The sequence below is a fragment of the Haliotis asinina genome, chromosome 14 (assembly GCF_037392515.1).
Source record: "Haliotis asinina isolate JCU_RB_2024 chromosome 14, JCU_Hal_asi_v2, whole genome shotgun sequence".
Taxonomy (NCBI): Eukaryota; Metazoa; Mollusca; class Gastropoda; order Lepetellida; family Haliotidae; genus Haliotis; species Haliotis asinina.
Genome location: NC_090293.1, coordinates 17,633,845 through 17,654,047, shown reverse-complemented (window position 1 = coordinate 17,654,047; position 20,203 = coordinate 17,633,845). Strand labels below are relative to the sequence as shown.

Here is a 20,203-nt window from a genome sequence, read left to right as displayed (position 1 = left end):
CAACAATATGGCGACGGTCTGTAATATTCGAGTCTGGACTAGACAATCCAGTGATCTGCAGCATGCGGTACGTATCTATCTACGAAACTGGGAACCGATGACATGTGGCAATGAACTCAGCGAGCCCGACCACATGGCCCCATTAGTCGCCTCTTACGACGCGCATCTGTTACTGAAGTTCAATTATAACCCGGATCTTCTTATAGATATAGATACTGAACTATTAGCATTTGGACTGAACTGTAAAGTATGTTGAGGAGCAGTATCGCAACAAGAGAAACAGTATCACTTCTAAGAATGTGTCTGGTGTTAACGGGGTCTCTCAAATACATAATTCTGGACTGTTTCAGGCGTCATGTCACTACTTAGATTATACAGTTTTCATATAAATTTATGTAGGATATTTATATAGCGCATATATCCATGCAACCATTGCTTGCTCAAGGCGCTGGTATTTGTTTCCCTCGATCATTGGATGTCCTTCTCAGCGTCACATCGTATTATCAATCTCAACTCCCTGGGGATCATAGAACACTAGGCGCACCGAGTTTATTGTGGTTCTCTCATCCTAACGAGGTACCCAGTTCACAGCTGGGTGGACTGGGACACATACTTACAGTAATTTGTCCAACTTTACTGCATGTTGCTGTACCAGCAACTAGGTGTATGCACGTATTCATGTGGCCACCATCTGGTCATATATCAAGGGATTCGTGGGTTCTTTTATATGGGCAAGCTGCTTTTAAGTGCCAGTTTGCCCACCGCTCCACAAGGGTTGTATCATACTTCCAAAACTTGTGTTGATTTTCAACCCATGCTTGCCATAAAAGCCAACTAGGCTTGTCGTAAGAGGCGACTAACGTGATCGGGTGGTCAGGCTTGTTGACTTGGTTGACACATGTCATCAATTCCCAATTGCGCAGATCGATGCTCATGTTGTTGATCACTGGATTGTCTGGTCCAGACTCGATTATTTACATACCACCGCCATATAGCTGGAATATTGCTGAGTGTAGCGTAAAACTAAACTCACTCACTAACTGTGTTGCTTTCAGTGCACAGTGACGAAGACGATGTCTAGATGAGCAATTACATTTCGTCTCCTACGGCGGCGACGTATGCAAGTTTGTGTTAATGAAGGGCGGAGTATGTACTTATGTCTTCCATCAGATCCAATATCCTGTGCGTTTTACCATTTCGTAGTGACAAATTTCACAATGGCACCTTCGAAATCTCACAAAATAAAATATCACCCAGTAATGTTGTATATCCTTTATTTATAACAGACAGAATGTGTTAGGTGATGACATGTTGTCGCGAGTTACTTGGCAGCTTCTTATTGTTTCCTTGCCTCCTTCGCTGCCAACTTCTGGTCAATATCATCCTGGGACACGTCATAATAATACAATCCGTATGCAGAGTAATCCACCTGGAACATATATTAACATCGGAACTATTGTATTTAACGTCACCCCCTGTAATTATGCAGTTATATGGCGGCAGTCTGTAAATAATATTGTCTGGGCCAAATGATCTTGTGATCAATTTACGCAAAAGAGATACGATGACATGTCAACATGTCAGAGAGCCTGATCAACCGCTTCCTTTAGTCGCCTCTAACAAGCATGGGCTGCTGAAGATCAGTTCTAACCCGAATCCTCAGGGCAGGGTTACATTTTAGGAGCTACCTATAGTTTAAATACAATCTATGCATTTTTTGTCAACAGCAGTTGAAATTGTAAGGATTTACAGATTCTATAGCATCTATGTTTCGGCATAACTCCGTATACCCTTATAAGCAAAGTGACAGTTTTATAACGGTTAAAGGAGATGTACATAAACGCCTTTCCAATCTACGTTAGGATGACTGTAATGCCCGAACATAAACTAAAATAGCCGCCGAAGTCCTGTAGTAACATAGACCTAATGTGTCATATTCTGTTGCACACAGGTACAACCACTTTAATGCTTATCCTTTTCTCGAACACCTGGTGTCACGATTTATTTCATGACAGACGCATAGCGAATGTTTACGGATGTTCTGCCTTTGATGTCAAACAGAGTGTGTCCTCTGATTTGTATGTATTTATTATCATTGATGCCTAATACTGAGGATTATGATTGTCGTATAGGCGACTAACGGGATCGGATAGTCAGGCTCGCCGACTTGGTTGACACATGCCATCGGTTCCCAATTGCGCAGATCGATGGTAATGTTGTTGATCACTGGATTGTCTGGTCCAGACTCGATTATTTACAGACCGCCTCCATACAGCTAAGTGCGGCGTAAAACTAACTCACTCACACACTCCCTACTACAGCTATGAAACTACTTTTCAAACCAACAACACGAAACCATCACCTTTATGACTGACAAGATCTTCATATACACGCTTTGTAGTGAAACTATAGTTTATTACTGTGTAAGTCCAGACATAAATTACTCAATTACTCACGTATCCATAGTCCACGACAGCACCGACAGCATACAGTCCATAGTCGTCGTAGTTGAGGTTGTAGTAGTAATATTCATAATCTCTCTTGTCCTTGTTGTTGTTCTTGTCCATGTCGTTAGCTGAGGCGATGATTGAATTAGCTGCGTTCATGATGCTGTTGTCGCGATTCCTGTTGGACCTTTTGGCCTTGGTCACGGCTCTGGCGGAAGTGACGACAACAACGACAGCTAGGATGACGAGAACCTTCATTCTTGGATCTGTGGATGCCACACATTAATGATATGATTTATCACAGAACAATGAACAATTACAATAATTAATAAAACATACTAAAATGTCTTAACATTCACTTTCGATAGCCTTGAAATTTTAACCTTTTTCGAAATAGACAAAGAACCCCCCCCCCCCCCGAAAACAAAAAACAAAAACAAACAAAAAAAACAACAAAAAAAACCAAAAAAAACCCAACAACAGAAAACAAAAAAACAACAACAGAACAGCAAGAACAACAACATAAAAAGCAAACAAAAAAACCCCAAACAAACCAACAAAAAACAAACAAACCCGAAACCAACAAAACAAAACAAAAACAAAAACAAGCCTAAAACAAACAAAAACAAAAAGATGCGCATTGTTTTGATAAACACAAAACAACGGAAAACATAATGGTAAACCGAGATGATTTGTATGAGGACTTTCTCAAGTATTATTCTGGAATTTTGGAAGAACCCACGAAAGTATGTCTGTCAATGCTTCACAAAGCACCAAGGCAATCGTAAGTCACTATGGTAACGTTAGTGCAGTGTTAACGTATGGGAGTTGCGGTCACACCAGCCCTAGGATCGCTCTGTACAACGACACCCTGGGCCTCCTTTCACCAAACACTAAGGTGATCGTAGGTCACTAAGGTAACGTTAGTGCAGTGCTAAGGTATGGGAGTTGCGGACACATCAGCCCTAGGATCGCTGTGTACAACGACACCCTGGGCCTCCTTTCACCAAACACTAAGGTGATCGTAGGTCACTAAGGTAACGTTAGTGCAGGGTTAAGGAATGGGAGTTGCGGACACATCAGCCCTAGGATCGCTGTGTACAACGACACCCTGGGCCTCCTTTCACCAAACACTAAGGTGATCGTAGGTCACTAAGGTAACGTTAGTGCAGGGTTAAGGAATGGGAGTTGCGGACACATCAGCCCTAGGATCGCTGTGTACAACGACACCCTGGGCCTCCTTTCACCAAACACTAAGGTGATCGTAGGTCACTAAGGTAACGTTAGTGCAGGGTTAAGGAATGGGAGTTGCGGACACATCAGCCCTAGGATCGCTCTGTACAACGACACCCTGGGTCTCCTTTCACCAAACACTAAGGTGATCGTAGGTCACTAAGGTAACGTTAGTGCAGGGTTAAGGAATGGGAGTTGCGGACACATCAGCCCTAGGATCGCTGTGTACAACGACACCCTGGGCCTCCTTTCACCAAACACTAAGGTGATCGTAGGTCACTAAGGTAACGTTAGTGCAGGGTTAAGGAATGGGAGTTGCGGACACATCAGCCCTAGGATCGCTGTGTACAACGACACCCTGGGCCTCCTTTCACCAAACACTAAGGTGATCGTAGGTCACTAAGGTAACGTTAGTGCAGGGTTAAGGAATGGGAGTTAAGGTTAACCTTAGTAAAGGCTGCTTCGTGAAAGGAGACTCTGTTATATATTTGTGGCATTGTAGACCTTTTTAGTATACAATAAGTTTAATAATTTAAAAGCACTGAAAGTTGATACCGTTTGTCTCACGATGTCCTTTAATCATAAACCATGTTGAATCATTCACTAAAGCCTTGTTACCATGAAAAACAGTTTTGGAGCAATTGTTTTATGCCGCTCTTAAAACTATATAAGCATACTTACTTACAGAGGACACACCTTGATACTCCTGCAAATTTACCAAATTATGGCACTATTTATATATACACTATTTACCTTCATATATCAGACTTCAGAGTTTAGCAAAGATGAGGATAGATAGAGACACGTTTAGCGTGTCAATATCTCGTTTTCTCGGGTTTCTTCAGCATTAGGAACTTCTGAATGAACATGGAAGTATAGCAGGATCAAATAACAAGGCACGGAATATAAGCCCTGGGTGGGCTATGATTGTCACTCATCACTTGTGGAGAATCACAAGCAACTCAGGTATGTTCAGCGTTTGATTTGGTTTTGTTATTTGTTGTTGAACGTCACACTCAGTAATATCCCAGCTACATGGCGGAGATCTGTAAATAATCGAGTCTGGTCAAGACAATCCAGTGACCAACATCATTAGCATCAATCAGCACAATCTGGATTGACCACCCAATCATATCAGTTGCCTGGGTAACCGTTGCTGAAGACCAGTTCTCACCCCAATCTTGACCGGTGTGTATTCTGTCCAGAATCATTTATAGTCGTTTTATATCCCGTTTCATTGGCGTAGTTCTGTCTTTTGATACAATATAAAAAGGGAAAACGGATTATATGTTATAAATCTTGTGTTGTCAATGCAGCATTAGTTGTGCCCTATGATAATGTAGTCAGTAATAGTGTATCAGACAAGCAAGTGATTAATATAATGAGCATAGATTCACGTCATCAAACTATGCACAAGATCAGCCAAGTGTGAATATGGCGCTCTTCAGCTGAAGTCGGTTACTGACGCCTGTACCATAGGCGATATGTAAAAGAATTAATCCTGGGGTAGGCTGGTTGTTAAAGTGTTCGCCTTCATGTGTGAAACCAATTTCTGGCGTATCTTGACGTGAAATTCCTTGAATAAGAAAACAATCAGTGTGATATCATACTCTCTCACCTATAGTTCTGACAATCTAACAGATTGCGATATGGACCTGAGATAATGTGGTGTACGGCTGTGTATCAAAATACGTCGCGTTATGCGACTGAACCATTGTAGCCGTGTGAGAAATCGAACCGGGGCCTTAGACGTGACGACCGAACGCTTTAACCGTTAGACTACTCAATGATCCCTTATTTGAAGCATAGGGGCCCCACCTGGTTTAATAATAAACCGAATTATAATGATAATGCTCCTGTGCAGAATGAACGTTACCTGTGTCTTCCTGTTGGCGCTACTCGTGGCCTTGACCTTGGCGACACCTCGTGACTCGAGGAAGAACGCCCGGCAACAAGACCGACAATCAAAGCAGTCGAAGGGTGGGCAACAGAAGAGAGACGCGTTGAACTTCTTCGATTCTGACATGACATACGGTTCTTCCTCTGTTGCTGGCTACGAAGACCAAGGTTATGTGAGTATCTTCGATTCTGACATGACGTACAGTTCTTCCTCTGTTAGTGGTTGCGAAGATCAAAGTTATGTTAGTATCTTCAATGGCCTTTCCCACTGAGAGTTAAAATTCATCATTTTCAACGCATCAACGTTTTTCAGGTACTGGTAGGAAGTAACGTTTTGTTTATCCACATTTTGCCAATTTGTTTCTGCAACTTGTTCAATTGATGTATGGGCGTTGTGGGAGTCTGGGGATTCGTTAGTTTACCATTTCAAAATTTCCATAATTGAAGGATTTGTATAGGGTATTAGATCATTACTGTTACGAGTTACGAGTGAATTTTACGCCGCTTTTAGAAAGATTCCAGCAGTAATACGGCGGGGGACACCAAAAATGGGTATCCCATATTGTACCCACGTTGGGAATCGAACCCGTGCCGTCGGTATGACGAGCAAACGCTTTTAATCACTGGGCTCCCTCACCGCCCCTCATGCCACGATGTTACTGGAACGTTGCTATTGACAACGTAACATCTTATAGCTTAGTGAATGTTTACCGAATAGAACCAATGTAGATGCAGGTTGGAATTAGTTCTCCGCAGCCTAAGTATGTCGAAAAAGCTATTAATACGGTCCCTTTTGATGCATATGATCCTGTACAAAATGTGTAGATCGATGCTCATAATATCAATCACTGGATAAGCTGGTCAAGACTCTATTGTTTATAGACCATTGTCATATTGCTGGACAATTGCTGTGTACAGCGTTAACAACAAATACTAACGAACAAATTACTGTGATGCATTTAAAATATTGTTAAAGTATGAACAGAAAGAAATAGTCCATCCTAATATATTAAATAATATTTCCCATTTTTTAAAATCCACTATTTGTTCCTCAGTACAACGAGTACGACTACGGTGGTGGATGGATGGAGTACTACAACAAAGATGATGAGCAGGTGGAAGCCGAGCAGAAGAAGCAGCAGAGTCGCCGCCGTCGTAGACGTGCACACCCCGTTGTTAGAAAAGTGCTGTAGACATACAGGTGTAACCGAAATCAAATGATAGTTAATAAATCTTGGAATCTACATGTTTATCGTACTGTTATTGCTTGAATACATTTATACGTCGTATATGAATTATGAATATACAGACTCTCTCTCTCTAACCTCCTCCCCCCCCCCACCCCCTCCCCATAAAAAACATCATCTCCAACTCATCCTGCATGAAATACCTGCATGTTACAGCATGAATTTTCAAGACGCATGCAATGTAACAGAATCCAAGCGTAATGCACGTCCAACGCACATGCAATGTAACAGAATCCAAGCGTAATGCACGTCCAACGCACATGCAATGTAACAGAATCCAAGCGTAATGCACGTCCAACGCACATGCAATGTAACAGAATCCAAGCGTAATGCACGTCCAACGCACATGCAATGTAACAGAATCCAAGCGTAATGCACGTCCAACGCACATGCAATGTAACAGAATCCAAGCGTAATGCACGTCCAACGCACATGCAATACATAAACTGTGACCTGAGAAAGGTAACGTCTTGGCATGGCAAGACATCGAACTTCCAGAAAATACACGACTGCAAGTTATTAGCATGCATGGCGCAGGCATATACTGTGTCAACCTGAACATTGATCACACGTGTGGCATGGTGCAAGCTCCGTGAAAACCGTAATTGTAAACCCATTTTCACTATGTTCTTTAATCTGATTGGCTGAAAAGCTATATGGAATGGTTTTCGACTCTATGAAATAGCAAGACTATTCACTGCAAATTAACGCGCTAATAAAGCACACAGTTTTAGAAGCTCCCAGCTCCCTTTGCGCGTGTAGTTTTGACAACATCCCAAACGATTCTAGGTTCATTGATTAAATATATAGTGATAATTGTCTATTGTAAATAACGTTTGTGAACAAAAGTCGGGTTTCCGTCGTTGGTGCACCTAATGAAAAATTTTGAAAGGTCTTTCTAGCACCCGCATGACAGCGATTTTCAAAACATATGTTCAGGACGTTTTCCGATGACGGACAGCGCAGCCGGCTAAAAATAGTAAACAATGGGAAATGACACAACATTGTGAATGTTTTTGTTTTTGGTAATCATCTCTGTACCGGCTCATATCGTTGCGTCGTCATCATTGGTGATGTCACTCAAATCGTATTGTGATGTAATGTCAAAATGGCATTTCAAAGGAGCAGGGTGCCAGATAAGACAGATCCTAACTAGTTATGACTGGTGTTATGACATCCTACTGTTAAGATAAGACCCATTCTCGAAACAATCTCTTCCTTGTCCTACGTTGAGTAACAGATCCTAGCTAGGATAGCGAGTTCTTCAGTAGATGAGATGGAAAAAAACCTTCAGTAAGTTCACCTAAATATTATCTATAATTCACTGCATAAAAAACACATATGTACGATCTCGTTTACAAGACAAAGGTGAGACTAGAAATCGAAGTAAAAGGTTTGAAAGTGGTAAAATGCAGTTTTTGGTAGAAGTACTTAATCTAGAAGAAATTGTAATAAATTATATTTATAATCAAAATTCATACATTTTATCCAGACAATAGAGTGAACTCTTACTCGAATAGATCTCAACTATTTTATCAGATCTAAGTATTGTTACATGTTAACATACTCGATATTTTCATCATATCAAATTCATTTATTAAAATAGGACATCTTCATTTGTCGTCAAATTTTGAAAGTCTTCCAAAAAGTGAATTAAGACGTGCAAGAAATATTTTCATTTGATAGTCTTAATCATCATCGAGACTTGAACTTTCATTATGCGTCATCTCACAAAGTGAAAATTCAGTTAGGAAATAAACAGAAGTTAGTTCATTATCGAGTTGGCCTAGACATTGACATTTCAGAGGAATGTGACAGAAAAGAGTGATGTTGTGAATAAAAAGGGATAGAATAGGTAAGAATAAAAATACATATCGGTTGTAGATCTAAAGAATATGTGTATTGCAAAAAGAAAGTCTTATTCACTACTGATAACTTGATGATATAAACTCAAAAAAATCTTCTTAACTCATAAAAACTGCGTGCTGTTGTAAATTCAGCTGTAATTAAGTTTTCACAACGTCAACATTGGTGAACAAACAAGTACCACACCATGTTGATTTCCACTGAGATGGACTTAGGACAAGTCAGAACCTATCCTAGTATCTGTCCTAAGTTAGGACATCCTAGAGCTAGGATACTTTTCGAGAATAAGGTAGGACACTTATCCTAGACCCTAGGATCAAAGGTAGAATATCCTAGCGCTAGGATCCTTTCGAGAATAGGGACCCAGTTCTAGATGCTACCATGTGAAACAGCCGGCTGGTGACACTTCACTGATGCTGGTGTCAATGAATGCAGAAATATATACGGATGTGAATCTTTTGGTTTACTTCTCCGTTTATAATGACGATAAACATCATGTGTCGACCAACCTCTGGCCAACTTTAAGTACTCATTGATTTGAGACCTCGTACCACTGCTGACGGTCATTGTCACTTATGGAGACATCTTAGACATGTCAGACCTATATCACCGGGAGGATGACCTCAGGCAGATCCACAGTCTCTCTCTCTCTCTCTCTCTCTCTCTCTCTCTCTCTCACTCTCTCTCTGTATGTGTTTTGTTTTTGCAGGGGTGCCCAGCAAATAGTGTGAGACTTTAAGAAATTTCAATTTAAATTTCTACACTGCGTTGCCCACACTAAGAAGGAATCAAGGGTTATGAACATAGTAAAGGATATTTGCTCTTTTTGTAAAACTGACCGGGAAGACTTCTCCTTCAATGTGAATATGTAAAAGAATTTTGGGAGAATCTGGAATTAGTTTTGAATACCCACATTAATATGATTTTAACTTTGGATTCCACTGCAGTTCGTTCTGGCATTCCAGGCCAGGATAAGCTGCTGAATCGCTTACTCCTGCTGAGCAAATGCATAATTTTATGCAGTCTAAAGGGTAACACCTTATCAATTGATAAGGTTACAGATAACACCAGACATGTTTATGCCACTAAAAGGTTTATTGCTCGTAGGAACAACAATTATAATGTCACAAAAAGTTGTAAAAAAAAAGTATAGGTAGATGAACTAACTATATACTGGTATATTTTGCAGTTTTGGCTTTCAGCCACTGTCACTTCTCTGTATAATCAATGTACAATCACTGAACTTTTTAGTTCAAACATAGGTTTAGTGACTTAAACTATCTATGATTGCTGTTTATTACTGCAACTGCAGCTTTTGTCTTCTCTCTGATGACACGGTACCGTATCTGAACCTTTTGGACTGTAGAATTTTAATCAGATAAATTACATCTGATGCCGTTTACTATTGGCTTGCAGGTCAATTTTGTTTATATATTTCGTCTGATTAACCACACATGTTATGGTAGTCTTTTTGGTTAAGAGTGACTCAGCCCTTGCAACCTGATCCGTGAAGGTCCAGGGTAGAATAGGCCTTCAGCAACTGATGCTAGCCATAAAAGGCGACCATGCTTGTCGTAAGAGGCGACTAATAGGTTCGGGTGGTCAGACTGCCTTGAACATTATTTCAAACAAATCTGGTTCAGCCATAGAAATACTTCCTTATTCAATGTGGCAAAGACTAGTTATACCAATGTGTATGTACCTATTATGCTCAAACAAACAAACAAGCAAACAAACAAGCAAACAAACAAACAAACAAACAAACAAACAACACCTCCAAAGAAAACAACTGCAGTACTTTCAAAGCAACTTGCTGCAATGCAAGCTGCTGAAGTGGTTTAGTAGAATGAAAACATTTAATGTCGAAAGTTTATTAAGCATATCTGTTACATCTTCAAATCTACAACACTTCTCTGACAACGGGGACTGCACGTCTACGACGACGGCGACTCTGCTGCTTCTTCTGCTCGGCTTCCACCTGCTCATCATCCTTGTTGTAGTACTCCAGCCATCCACCGCCGTAGTCGTTCTCGTTGTACTGTGCAGGAAATGTTTTATTTCAGAAAATGTAAAAAACTAATGGATATATCAACAATGGATTTATTTTGTTTGTTTATTCCTTACCAGCCTGTAAGCAATGTTCCAATGTATCACTGTAACATGTCTGTTAGCGTTTGTTGTTTAACACTGCGATGTATGATGTCCAGCTGTATGGCGGTAATCTGTGACCATTCGATTCTGGACCAGATAATTCAGTGATTGACATCATGTGTATAGATCTACTGAGTTGAGGTACGATGAAATGTATCAGCTACGTCGATGATAGACCCGTGAAGGTCCCGGGGTAGAATAGGCCTTCAGCAACCCATGCTTGCCATAGAAGGCGATTATGCTTGTCGTAAGAGGCGACTAACGGGATCAGGTGGTCAGGCTTGTTGACTTGGTTGACACACGTCATCGGTTCCCAACTGTGCAGATCGATGTTCATGTTGTTGATCACTGGATTGTCAGGTCCAGACTCGATTATTTACAGACCGCCGAGATATGGATGGAATATTGCAGAGTGGGGCGTAAAACTAAACTCACTCACCCACTCTTCACGTGTCTGTTCTTATTGACTAATGTGTCAGCAATATCTAAGTAATTTCACAATATGAATGGCCCTGAGAGAGTCTTAACACGAAGAGAAGAAAAGCAGTGAGCGTAATGATCATAAACATTCATACCATGAACTTTGCTGATCTATTAATAAATACTCGTTTAAACAAATGAGTAAACACACGAAAGCACTAGTGGCGCATCATATTTTCCAGGTTTCTTCACAAGGTGTGTTTGGTTCTGTGGGTGACACATTGGCAAAATAGAAACACGTGTACTTTCATATGTTCCCTTATTTCATGTAGTACCTTTTAGCTCCATCTCTCCCTCTCGTTCAAACGAAATCATGATAGATGTATTTTAAAAAAGCGAAAAAAACAGGTTCCACCAAAATCGATCCGTCTTGTTAAATCGTAACATGTACCAGCAGCAGAAACGTCAAAAACAATTTAAAGAAAATATCTAGCTGTCTTACCAGCTTAGTTACTTAATGTCGAAAACGCTCATACACAACTGGCCACGTAACAAGCTGCAGTAACAAAACTGGCAAAATGTGGGTTAAAATGATCCTTCTGATCAATGCTTAAAACGTTGATAATGATACATTTTAAGTCTCTCAGTGGGAAAGATCACTGAAGATACTCACATAACCTTGATCCTCGTAACCAGCAACAGAGGCGGAACCGTACGTCATGTCAGAATCGAAGAAATTCAAAGCGTCTCTCTTCTGATGCCCATCCTTCGACTGTTTGGGCTGTCGGTTTTGTTTCCTGGCGTTCTTCCTCGAGTCACGAGGTGTAGCCAAGGTCAAGGCCACGAGTAGCGCCAACAGGAAGACACAGGTAACGTTCATTCTGTTAAGAAACATGGTCAACATTATCATTCGAATTTACGTTTAACAACGTGGGTACTCTCCATTTAGCATTAATTCTTGGTTCCTTTATATACAAACACAAAAAGAGGAAGGGTAGGTGATCCAGATGACCCACTCTGTGTAATCACCTGTTATCATGGGTTTGAATCCCGGTTTGCATTTCTAAGTATGTCAGGACCAGTTTTCAGAAACGGTTTTCTTCTTGTGTTTAAATGACTCGTTGGGAAGTGCTTTCAAAGTAGCATTTAACCCAACTCTATTTAAAGCTCTCTCTCACAAACATAATCATATACATTCTCCCCAATATATCTTAGTCAAATGCACTTCTTTTACAGCCAGCTTATGGCAGAGACAGAGACATAGTTGATGATGGAATGACGTGGGTCGGTGCTCATTATATCAAACACTGGATTGTCTGAAACAGACTACATTGTTAGGCCACTGTCATTAGTTGCTAGTATTTTGACAACACAAGCGTTATAACATGGATATCATGTGTACTGGATATCAACTAAAATAGCCCTGTCTACATTAATCAGTGAAAGGACACAAAACAATTAAAGTTTAACATATGTACACTGTAGACTGAACGTACCTAATGCAAGGGATCTCCACAGGAATAACTGACAGTCGTCATCAACCCAGAGTTTATATCCTGGGCCTTGATATACAATCCTACTTCCTTGTTCCATGCAGTAGTTGATGCAGAAAAAAAATTCCGAAAAAACGAGATATTGACACCCTAAACGTGTTTCTATCTATCCTCATCTTTGCTAAACACTGAAGTCTGATATATGAAGGTAAATAGTGCATATATAAATGATGCCGTAATTTGGTAGGTTTAAAGGAGTACGCTAACATTCCCTCTCTGCAAAGTAAGTATGCGTTTGACGTTTTATGGTTAAAGTCATACAACAACAGGTGTTTCATTCAATGCCTAGCAACATTTGTGAATGTTTATTTGTTTATTTGTAAAAAATGTGGATAGAGTGAATAATATTAGAGCAGAACAAATTAACGTCATGATCTATGAAACATAGTTCCGCAAAGTTAATTGATTGTATGAAAGTGATTAATTAAATTGCTAGATCTCATTGGCGGGATGAAATTACTTTTGTGACAATAATGCATATGCGTCGTATGTTATGGTCAACTAAACTATTTTTAGGTTTAGTGAGAGATGAGTGATGAGCCCCTTTTAGAAATATTTCGGGACACCAGGAATGGATTTCAGATATTGTACCCATGTGGGGAATCGAACCCAGGTCTTTAGTGTGACTAGCGGATGCTTCAACCATTTATCTGCCATACCGGCAGATTTTTAGGTTTAAGAGATGTTAGTAATATTGTATTACAGTTAATAATTATAGTTATTGGTCATTTTATTGTAAAACTATTGAATTGTGGGGCATACCTACTACTATGCCATGTGTCATCCACAGATCCAAGAATGAAGGTCCTTGTCATCTTAGCTGTCGTTGTTGTCGTCACTTCCGCCAGAGCCGTGACCAAGGCCAAAAGGTCCAACAGGAATCGCGACAACAGCGTCATGAACGCAGCTAATGCAATCATCGCCTCAGCTAACGACATGGACAAGAACAACAAGGACAAGAGAGATTATGAGTATTACTACTACAACCTGAACTATGATGATTACGGACTTGACTCAGTCAGTGCTGTGGTAGACTATGGATACGTGAGTAACTTGTGTCTGCACTTGACTTACACAGTAATAAACTATGGTTTCACTATATAGCGTCTATATGAAGATCTTGTCAACCATGAACGCGGCTTTTGTGCCGTTGGCCTGAAAGGTTTCAGGTTCCACAGGTATTAAATATCAGGCATCGATGATATAGTAATAAATACATAGAGACAGATAATATACTCTATTTGACATCAAAGGCAGAACATGTATGCAATTGGACTGTAGTGTCTCCTCACACGTAATCTAATGACTCAGTCAGTGCTGTGGTGGACTATGGATACGTGAGTAACTTGTGTCTGCACTTGACTTACACAGTAATAAACTATGGTTTCACTATATAGCGTCTATATGAAGATCTTGTCAACCATGAACGCGGCTTTTGTGCCGTTGGCCTGAAAGGCTTCAGGTTCCACAGGTATTAAATATCAGGCATCGATGATATAGTAATAAATACATAGAGACAGATAATATACTCTATTTGACATCAAAGGCAGAACATGTATGCAATTGGACTGTAGTGTCTCCTCACACGTAATCTAATGACTCAGTCAGTGCTGTGGTAGACTATGGATACGTGAGTAACTTGTGTCTGCACTTGACTTACACAGTAATAAACTATGGTTTCACTATATAGCGTCTATATGAAGATCTTGTCAACCATGAACGCGGCTTTTGTGCCGTTGGCCTGAAAGGTTTCAGGTTCCACAGGTATTAAATATCAGGCATCGATGATATAGTAATAAATACATAGAGACAGATAATATACTCTATTTGACATCAAAGGCAGAACATGTATGCAATTGGACTGTAGTGTCTCCTCACACGTAATCTAATGACTCAGTCAGTGCTGTGGTAGACTATGGATACGTGAGTAACTTGTGTCTGCACTTGACTTACACAGTAATAAACTATGGTTTCACTATATAGCGTCTATATGAAGATCTTGTCAACCATGAACGCGGCTTTTGTGCCGTTGGCCTGAAAGGTTTCAGGTTCCACAGGTATTAAATATCAGGCATCGATGATATAGTAATAAATACATAGAGACAGATAATATACTCTATTTGACATCAAAGGCAGAACATGTATGCAATTGGACTGTAGTGTCTCCTCACACGTAATCTAATGACTCAGTCAGTGCTGTGGTGGACTATGGATACGTGAGTAACTTGTGTCTGCACTTGACTTACACAGTAATAAACTATGGTTTCACTATATAGCGTCTATATGAAGATCTTGTCAACCATGAACGCGGCTTTTGTGCCGTTGGCCTGAAAGGCTTCAGGTTCCACAGGTATTAAATATCAGGCATCGATGATATAGTAATAAATACATAGAGACAGATAATATACTCTATTTGACATCAAAGGCAGAACATGTATGCAATTGGACTGTAGTGTCTCCTCACACGTAATCTAATGACTCAGTCAGTGCTGTGGTAGACTATGGATACGTGAGTAACTTGTGTCTGCACTTGACTTACACAGTAATAAACTATGGTTTCACTATATAGCGTCTATATGAAGATCTTGTTAACCATGAACGCGGCTTTTGTGCCGTTGGCCTGAAAGGTTTCAGGTTCCACAGGTATTAAATATCAGGCATCGATGATATAGTAATAAATACATAGAGACAGATAATATACTCTATTTGACATCAAAGGCAGAACATGTATGCAATTGGACTGTAGTGTCTCCTCACACGTAATCTAATGACTCAGTCAGTGCTGTGGTGGACTATGGATACATGAGTAATTTATGCCTGCACTTGACTTACACGGTAATAAACTGTGGTTTCACTGGTTTCCTCACACCTAATCTAATGGCGCTTTGCCTTAAGTATTCTGTGATGTGACGCACATAACAAAATATGCTGTCAATGTCAATTTTCCAGGTGGATTACTCTGCGTACGGTTTATATTACTATGACGTATCTCAGGATGACATTGACCAGAAGCTGTCAGCGAAGGAGGCAAGGAAACAATAAGAAGCCGCCACCTAGCTCGCGACTAAATGTCCTGGGTCTCATTTTGTTTTGTTTTAGTTTGTGAATATTATGACCTATCGTAATAAAAACGTCAAAAACTCTTTTGTTTACTTCTTGACAAATATTAGATTAGCCAGCGCAGTGGACGCGATTGTGACAAACAGGCGGGGCAACTAATCTGGACGGACACACTTGATTGCTACAGGTATATTAAGCACGTGCAATACATGCTGACCTTGGTGTGAAATCAATACCGCTAACCCACGGTGTCTCGTAGAGTGATTTAGTTCAGCAAAACATCATCACGATACGATTCGCACGTGGAAATATTTCAATATTCAGACGACAACGTGTTTCCGTCTTGTTTCAGTTGGATTGGTCTGGAGGGCGTTCCCATATATGCCAATGGAGGTCAACTGTCAGATTGTGGCTCTTCTAATACTTGGCAAGCAGTAGTAATATTAATTTGAGTGTGTGTGAAGGAAAGGAAGCAACGAAAGAGGTAAAGAAACGGGAAGCCGCTCAGTAACTCTCGTTGTTTCAGTGTGAGTAAGTTTGTGTTTACACACTGTCACATGAGCAGAGTTGTTGCAAACTGAGGATCGATCGTGAGTGATTTGGGCTGGGTTGGACAGAATTTCTGTGGAAATGGAGAATATCCTGAGTGTATCTATGTTTCATGGTCACGACCACAGAATCCTGAAGCAGCTTTGGGACACCAGCGACTACGGCACACACACACACAGACACACACACACACAGACACACAGAGATACACACACAGATACACACACAGACAGACAGACACACACACACACTCACACACACAGACAGACACACACACAGACACAGACACACACATACAGAGACACACTCTCACACACAGACACACACACACACTCACACACAGACACACACACACAGACACACACACACACTCACACACATACATATTTCATGCAATGCTACATTATTTTCTTATATACGGTGATATCAAACACACACCACAAACACTGTGCACAGCAATCTGGTGGTGAAGCAGTGGCTAAATTGCTGTCATGATATATTTATTTCTTTGTATGGTGTTTATATTATACCTAATCTGGTTAGGTATAACCCGTGAAGATCCGGATTAGAATTAATCTCCATCAACCCATGCTGTCGTAAGGGGCATCGGGTGTTCAGGATCACTGATGCTGGATACACATGTCATCGCATTGCATAGATCAATGCTCATGCTGTTGATCACTGGATTTACACTGGATCGTTTAGAGACCGGCAGTCTATAGCTGGAATGTTTTTATTGCGATGTTAATCAACAGACCCAGTTGTGGGCAAGCGCTCTAGTCACGTTGACCGTTTGTCCCGACTACCCTTGCCACCAGGTATAGGTTTGCACTGCACTCAGCAATGTGGGATACGATGACGTCATTCATAACTACAGGTCTTGCAGTAAGAGGATGGTTAGGAGGGGACAACAACTGGATCCAGAAATTCGTGGATATGCAGATCACCCGTCAAATTCCCATGAATTTTCACCGAATCGAGCATCCACCAACACCAAACGCAACAGTTGGCTGAATCGGGTTTTGTTTTGCAAATGCCGAGTTTCTCAGCCTTTAGACACTCTCAAGAAGCGTCCACCAGTTGGACAAGGAACATATTCTTCCCAGAGTCCTCTCATTCCAGGCCAAAGCTGCTCAACCTTCATTAGGCGATTCTGGACTCAGCAACATGATAATACTGGCGCTTCAGAATCACACTTAAGCTTGTGGAGAATGTGTGTCGTCGAGTGAGTTTCAATAGTGCCTTGTCTTCACAATCTCACGGGATTCGTTTCCTGTATTTTCTGATTGAACGACTGACAACTGTCAGATGGACATACATTGCTTTAACCCACTTACCGGTGTCATGCATACCGATAATTTGCTTTCTCAGGGCATCTGGTAATCGTCTTCGTACCATAGTGGCAGAAAACGTATTGAACCCTGTGACGCATGAAGATTGCATACGGCACGTCCACAAAAGGTATTTGTTTTCTTATGGAAATTCTCCCCAGGGTGTGCATAGGACACACCTTCCACCAAGTACACTTGCAATAATTTCTTAAATGAATATTTATCGTATGTATCATCATTCAGAAGCTGTACTTGAACTGTCAACGGTCAACATACTTAGGGGAGCTTTTTTTCTAGGGTGTATACATTACGATCATAAATTGTTCCTAAACAAGTATGTATTTGTTGATAGTCATTACAAAACATCTACAGCACTTGTCATTCCTCATTCCTGTCTCAGGGAGTCTTCAAAATCAGCCCCACACAACAGATACAACAAAACCTATCACTACTGAAAAAGTGTTTTATTGCTTTAGGCCATTATGTGTGTGATGGCAAATAAAACAACGTACATGATGTTGCATTACTGTTTCCTTGCCTCCTTCGCTGCCAACTTCTGGTCAATATCATCCTGGGATACGTCATAGTAATACAACCCGTATGCAGAGTAATCCACCTGGAATCAAATATTTCACATAATAATTCAATAGTGCTTGAAGTATCATGGCATTTAATCATTTTAGCCTGAAATAAAGGGTGGCATATTATTTAGTGAAGCGACTGATACGTGAATGTCTTCTCCACGTGGGAGGGTACCCAGAAGTCTTACACTTTTAGAAAATCTTAAATATTTTGCAGAAGCGGAGTGAGTGGGTGAGTTTAGTTTAACGCCGCACTCAACAATATTCCAGCTATATGGCGGCGGCAAAAGCGGACTATCTGGGATTGTAGTAGCAAAAGTTCATAACGACATGCATTGTTTGTGCATATTTCAGTTTCAATGTCACTTTGTTATTGATATTGATATCTTCATCTGTTGATTACTGAAGTATTTACAGTAGAACTGGTCATAATGTGGTAATACTGTTGACCTGAACACCATTGAACAAACTACTCTTCATGTCCTTTTGAAACAAATTTATGACACATCCAATTCCCTCTAAGACTTTATTTGAGTTAAAACATATGCTTTGAAACCAAATCTATGTCGCGTGTGGGGTTCAACCTTGGGGTCTAAACTCACTCACTCCCTTACTCTTGGTCCAGTATTTCGACTTGATGCCTGATCTACAAATTTGCCTACCCCTACATTGAAGCTAGATGTACGACACTGGAATCACCCACATAGCCTTAAAATCATCAACACATACCAAACTAAGTTGGTGAACATAATACACGTCTACATATTCTTTTCACATAATGTATAGGATCAGGAACGCATCCAGAACTTATATACATCGATTTATTTTTTTATTCAGACTTTTGTGAAAATGATAAAAATATTGTTTCTAATCAATAGTCAAGTGCAGACACAAGTTACTCACGTATCCATAGTCCACCACAGCACTGACTGAGTCAAGTCCGTAATCATCATAGTTCAGGTTGTAGTAGTAATACTCATAATCTCTCTTGTCCCTGTTGTTGTTCTTGTCCATGTCGTTAGCTGAGGCGAAGATTGAATTAGCAGCGTTCATGACGCTGTTGTCGCGATTCCTGTTGGACCTCTTGGCCTTGGTCACGGCTCTGGCGGAAGCGACGACAATAATGACAGCTAGGATGACGAGGACCTTCATTCTTGGATCTGTGGATGTGTTAGAGTCAGACTCAGAATCAATCACAACTTAATAACTTAATGTACAAAAGTGGGTCACAATTTCAGCATCACTTATTGTCACTAACAGTAAAGACTATTGTGGCATCGACTGTTGCACTTCAGTTTGGCTATGGAGCATTTACGCCTGTTTGTTTGATATTTGCCGTGTTCAGAGCAGTCACATCACACAAACCCCTGTTCACCATATATAGATAAAACAAAATTACGTGAAATGACTGATGTATTTTGATTGTTGTTACACAAAATGACGCTAAATGGTCGACCCTCTTTGTCATTTCACGAAATGTTTAGGCATGCTGCACAATTCAACTGTGTTCTTTTCCGAAATCCCACAACTAATGAATTAGAAGTAATTATAGAACATTAACATTACAATAAAACCTTACACATAATATGATTGATATGAGTGCATGTTTAAATTTGAAGTACATCAATTGCAACATTCCTAATGCGACATCAATACTTCAGACAGATGGGATGTGGGTTAACCCAGAGATTAAAGCATTCGCTCGTCACGTCGAAGGCACGGGTTCCCTTTTTAGTATCGAAAATTGCTAAAACTATGGTAAACATTTTCAGTTAAAGCTTTAAAACACGCACACACATGCATACATACACAGATGCTTGCATTCGAGAGAACAAGTAAGCTTAAGTGTTAGTATTGCCATGGTGT

At 40.4% G+C, this 20,203-nt stretch overlaps 5 protein-coding genes across 6 annotated transcripts; 2 read left to right on the top strand and 3 right to left on the bottom strand.

Moving 5' to 3' along the window:
• Nucleotides 1-1,336: 1,336 nt before the first annotated feature.
• On the bottom strand, nt 1,337-2,714 carry LOC137261799 (uncharacterized). Its single transcript, XM_067799583.1, has 2 exons — nt 2,457-2,714; nt 1,337-1,429 (listed from the first exon to the last, which is right to left on the bottom strand). The coding sequence occupies exons 1-2, from the start codon at nt 2,703-2,705 to the stop codon at nt 1,337-1,339; spliced, it is 342 nt and encodes a 113-aa protein (XP_067655684.1). The 5' UTR covers nt 2,706-2,714.
• A 2,831-nt stretch (nt 2,715-5,545) lies between these two features.
• LOC137261927 (uncharacterized) lies at nt 5,546-6,822 on the top strand. Of its 2 annotated transcripts, none has more exons than XM_067799743.1 (2): nt 5,546-5,752; nt 6,635-6,822. In XM_067799743.1, exons 1-2 carry the CDS (start codon nt 5,546-5,548, stop codon nt 6,770-6,772), a joined length of 345 nt encoding a protein of 114 aa, XP_067655844.1. In that variant the 3' UTR covers nt 6,773-6,822. The 2 variants fall into 2 exon arrangements, 1 of the variants encoding a protein (XP_067655844.1); XR_010954881.1 differs by lacking the exon at nt 5,546-5,752 and adding an exon at nt 5,778-5,821 and having other exon boundaries at nt 6,635-6,699.
• A 3,754-nt stretch (nt 6,823-10,576) lies between these two features.
• Nucleotides 10,577-12,143, bottom strand: LOC137261721 (uncharacterized). The gene is made up of 2 exons (XM_067799505.1): nt 11,937-12,143; nt 10,577-10,730 (listed from the first exon to the last, which is right to left on the bottom strand). Exons 1-2 carry the CDS (start codon nt 12,141-12,143, stop codon nt 10,593-10,595), a joined length of 345 nt encoding a protein of 114 aa, XP_067655606.1. The 3' UTR covers nt 10,577-10,592.
• Nucleotides 12,144-13,614: 1,471 nt separating this feature from the next.
• Nucleotides 13,615-15,858, top strand: LOC137262306 (uncharacterized). The gene is made up of 2 exons (XM_067800128.1): nt 13,615-13,860; nt 15,766-15,858. The coding sequence occupies exons 1-2, from the start codon at nt 13,615-13,617 to the stop codon at nt 15,856-15,858; spliced, it is 339 nt and encodes a 112-aa protein (XP_067656229.1).
• Nucleotides 15,859-18,271: 2,413 nt separating this feature from the next.
• Nucleotides 18,272-19,496, bottom strand: LOC137262125 (uncharacterized). Its single transcript, XM_067799901.1, has 2 exons — nt 19,241-19,496; nt 18,272-18,372 (listed from the first exon to the last, which is right to left on the bottom strand). The coding sequence occupies exons 1-2, from the start codon at nt 19,487-19,489 to the stop codon at nt 18,280-18,282; spliced, it is 342 nt and encodes a 113-aa protein (XP_067656002.1). The 5' UTR covers nt 19,490-19,496; the 3' UTR covers nt 18,272-18,279.
• Nucleotides 19,497-20,203: the final 707 nt, after the last annotated feature.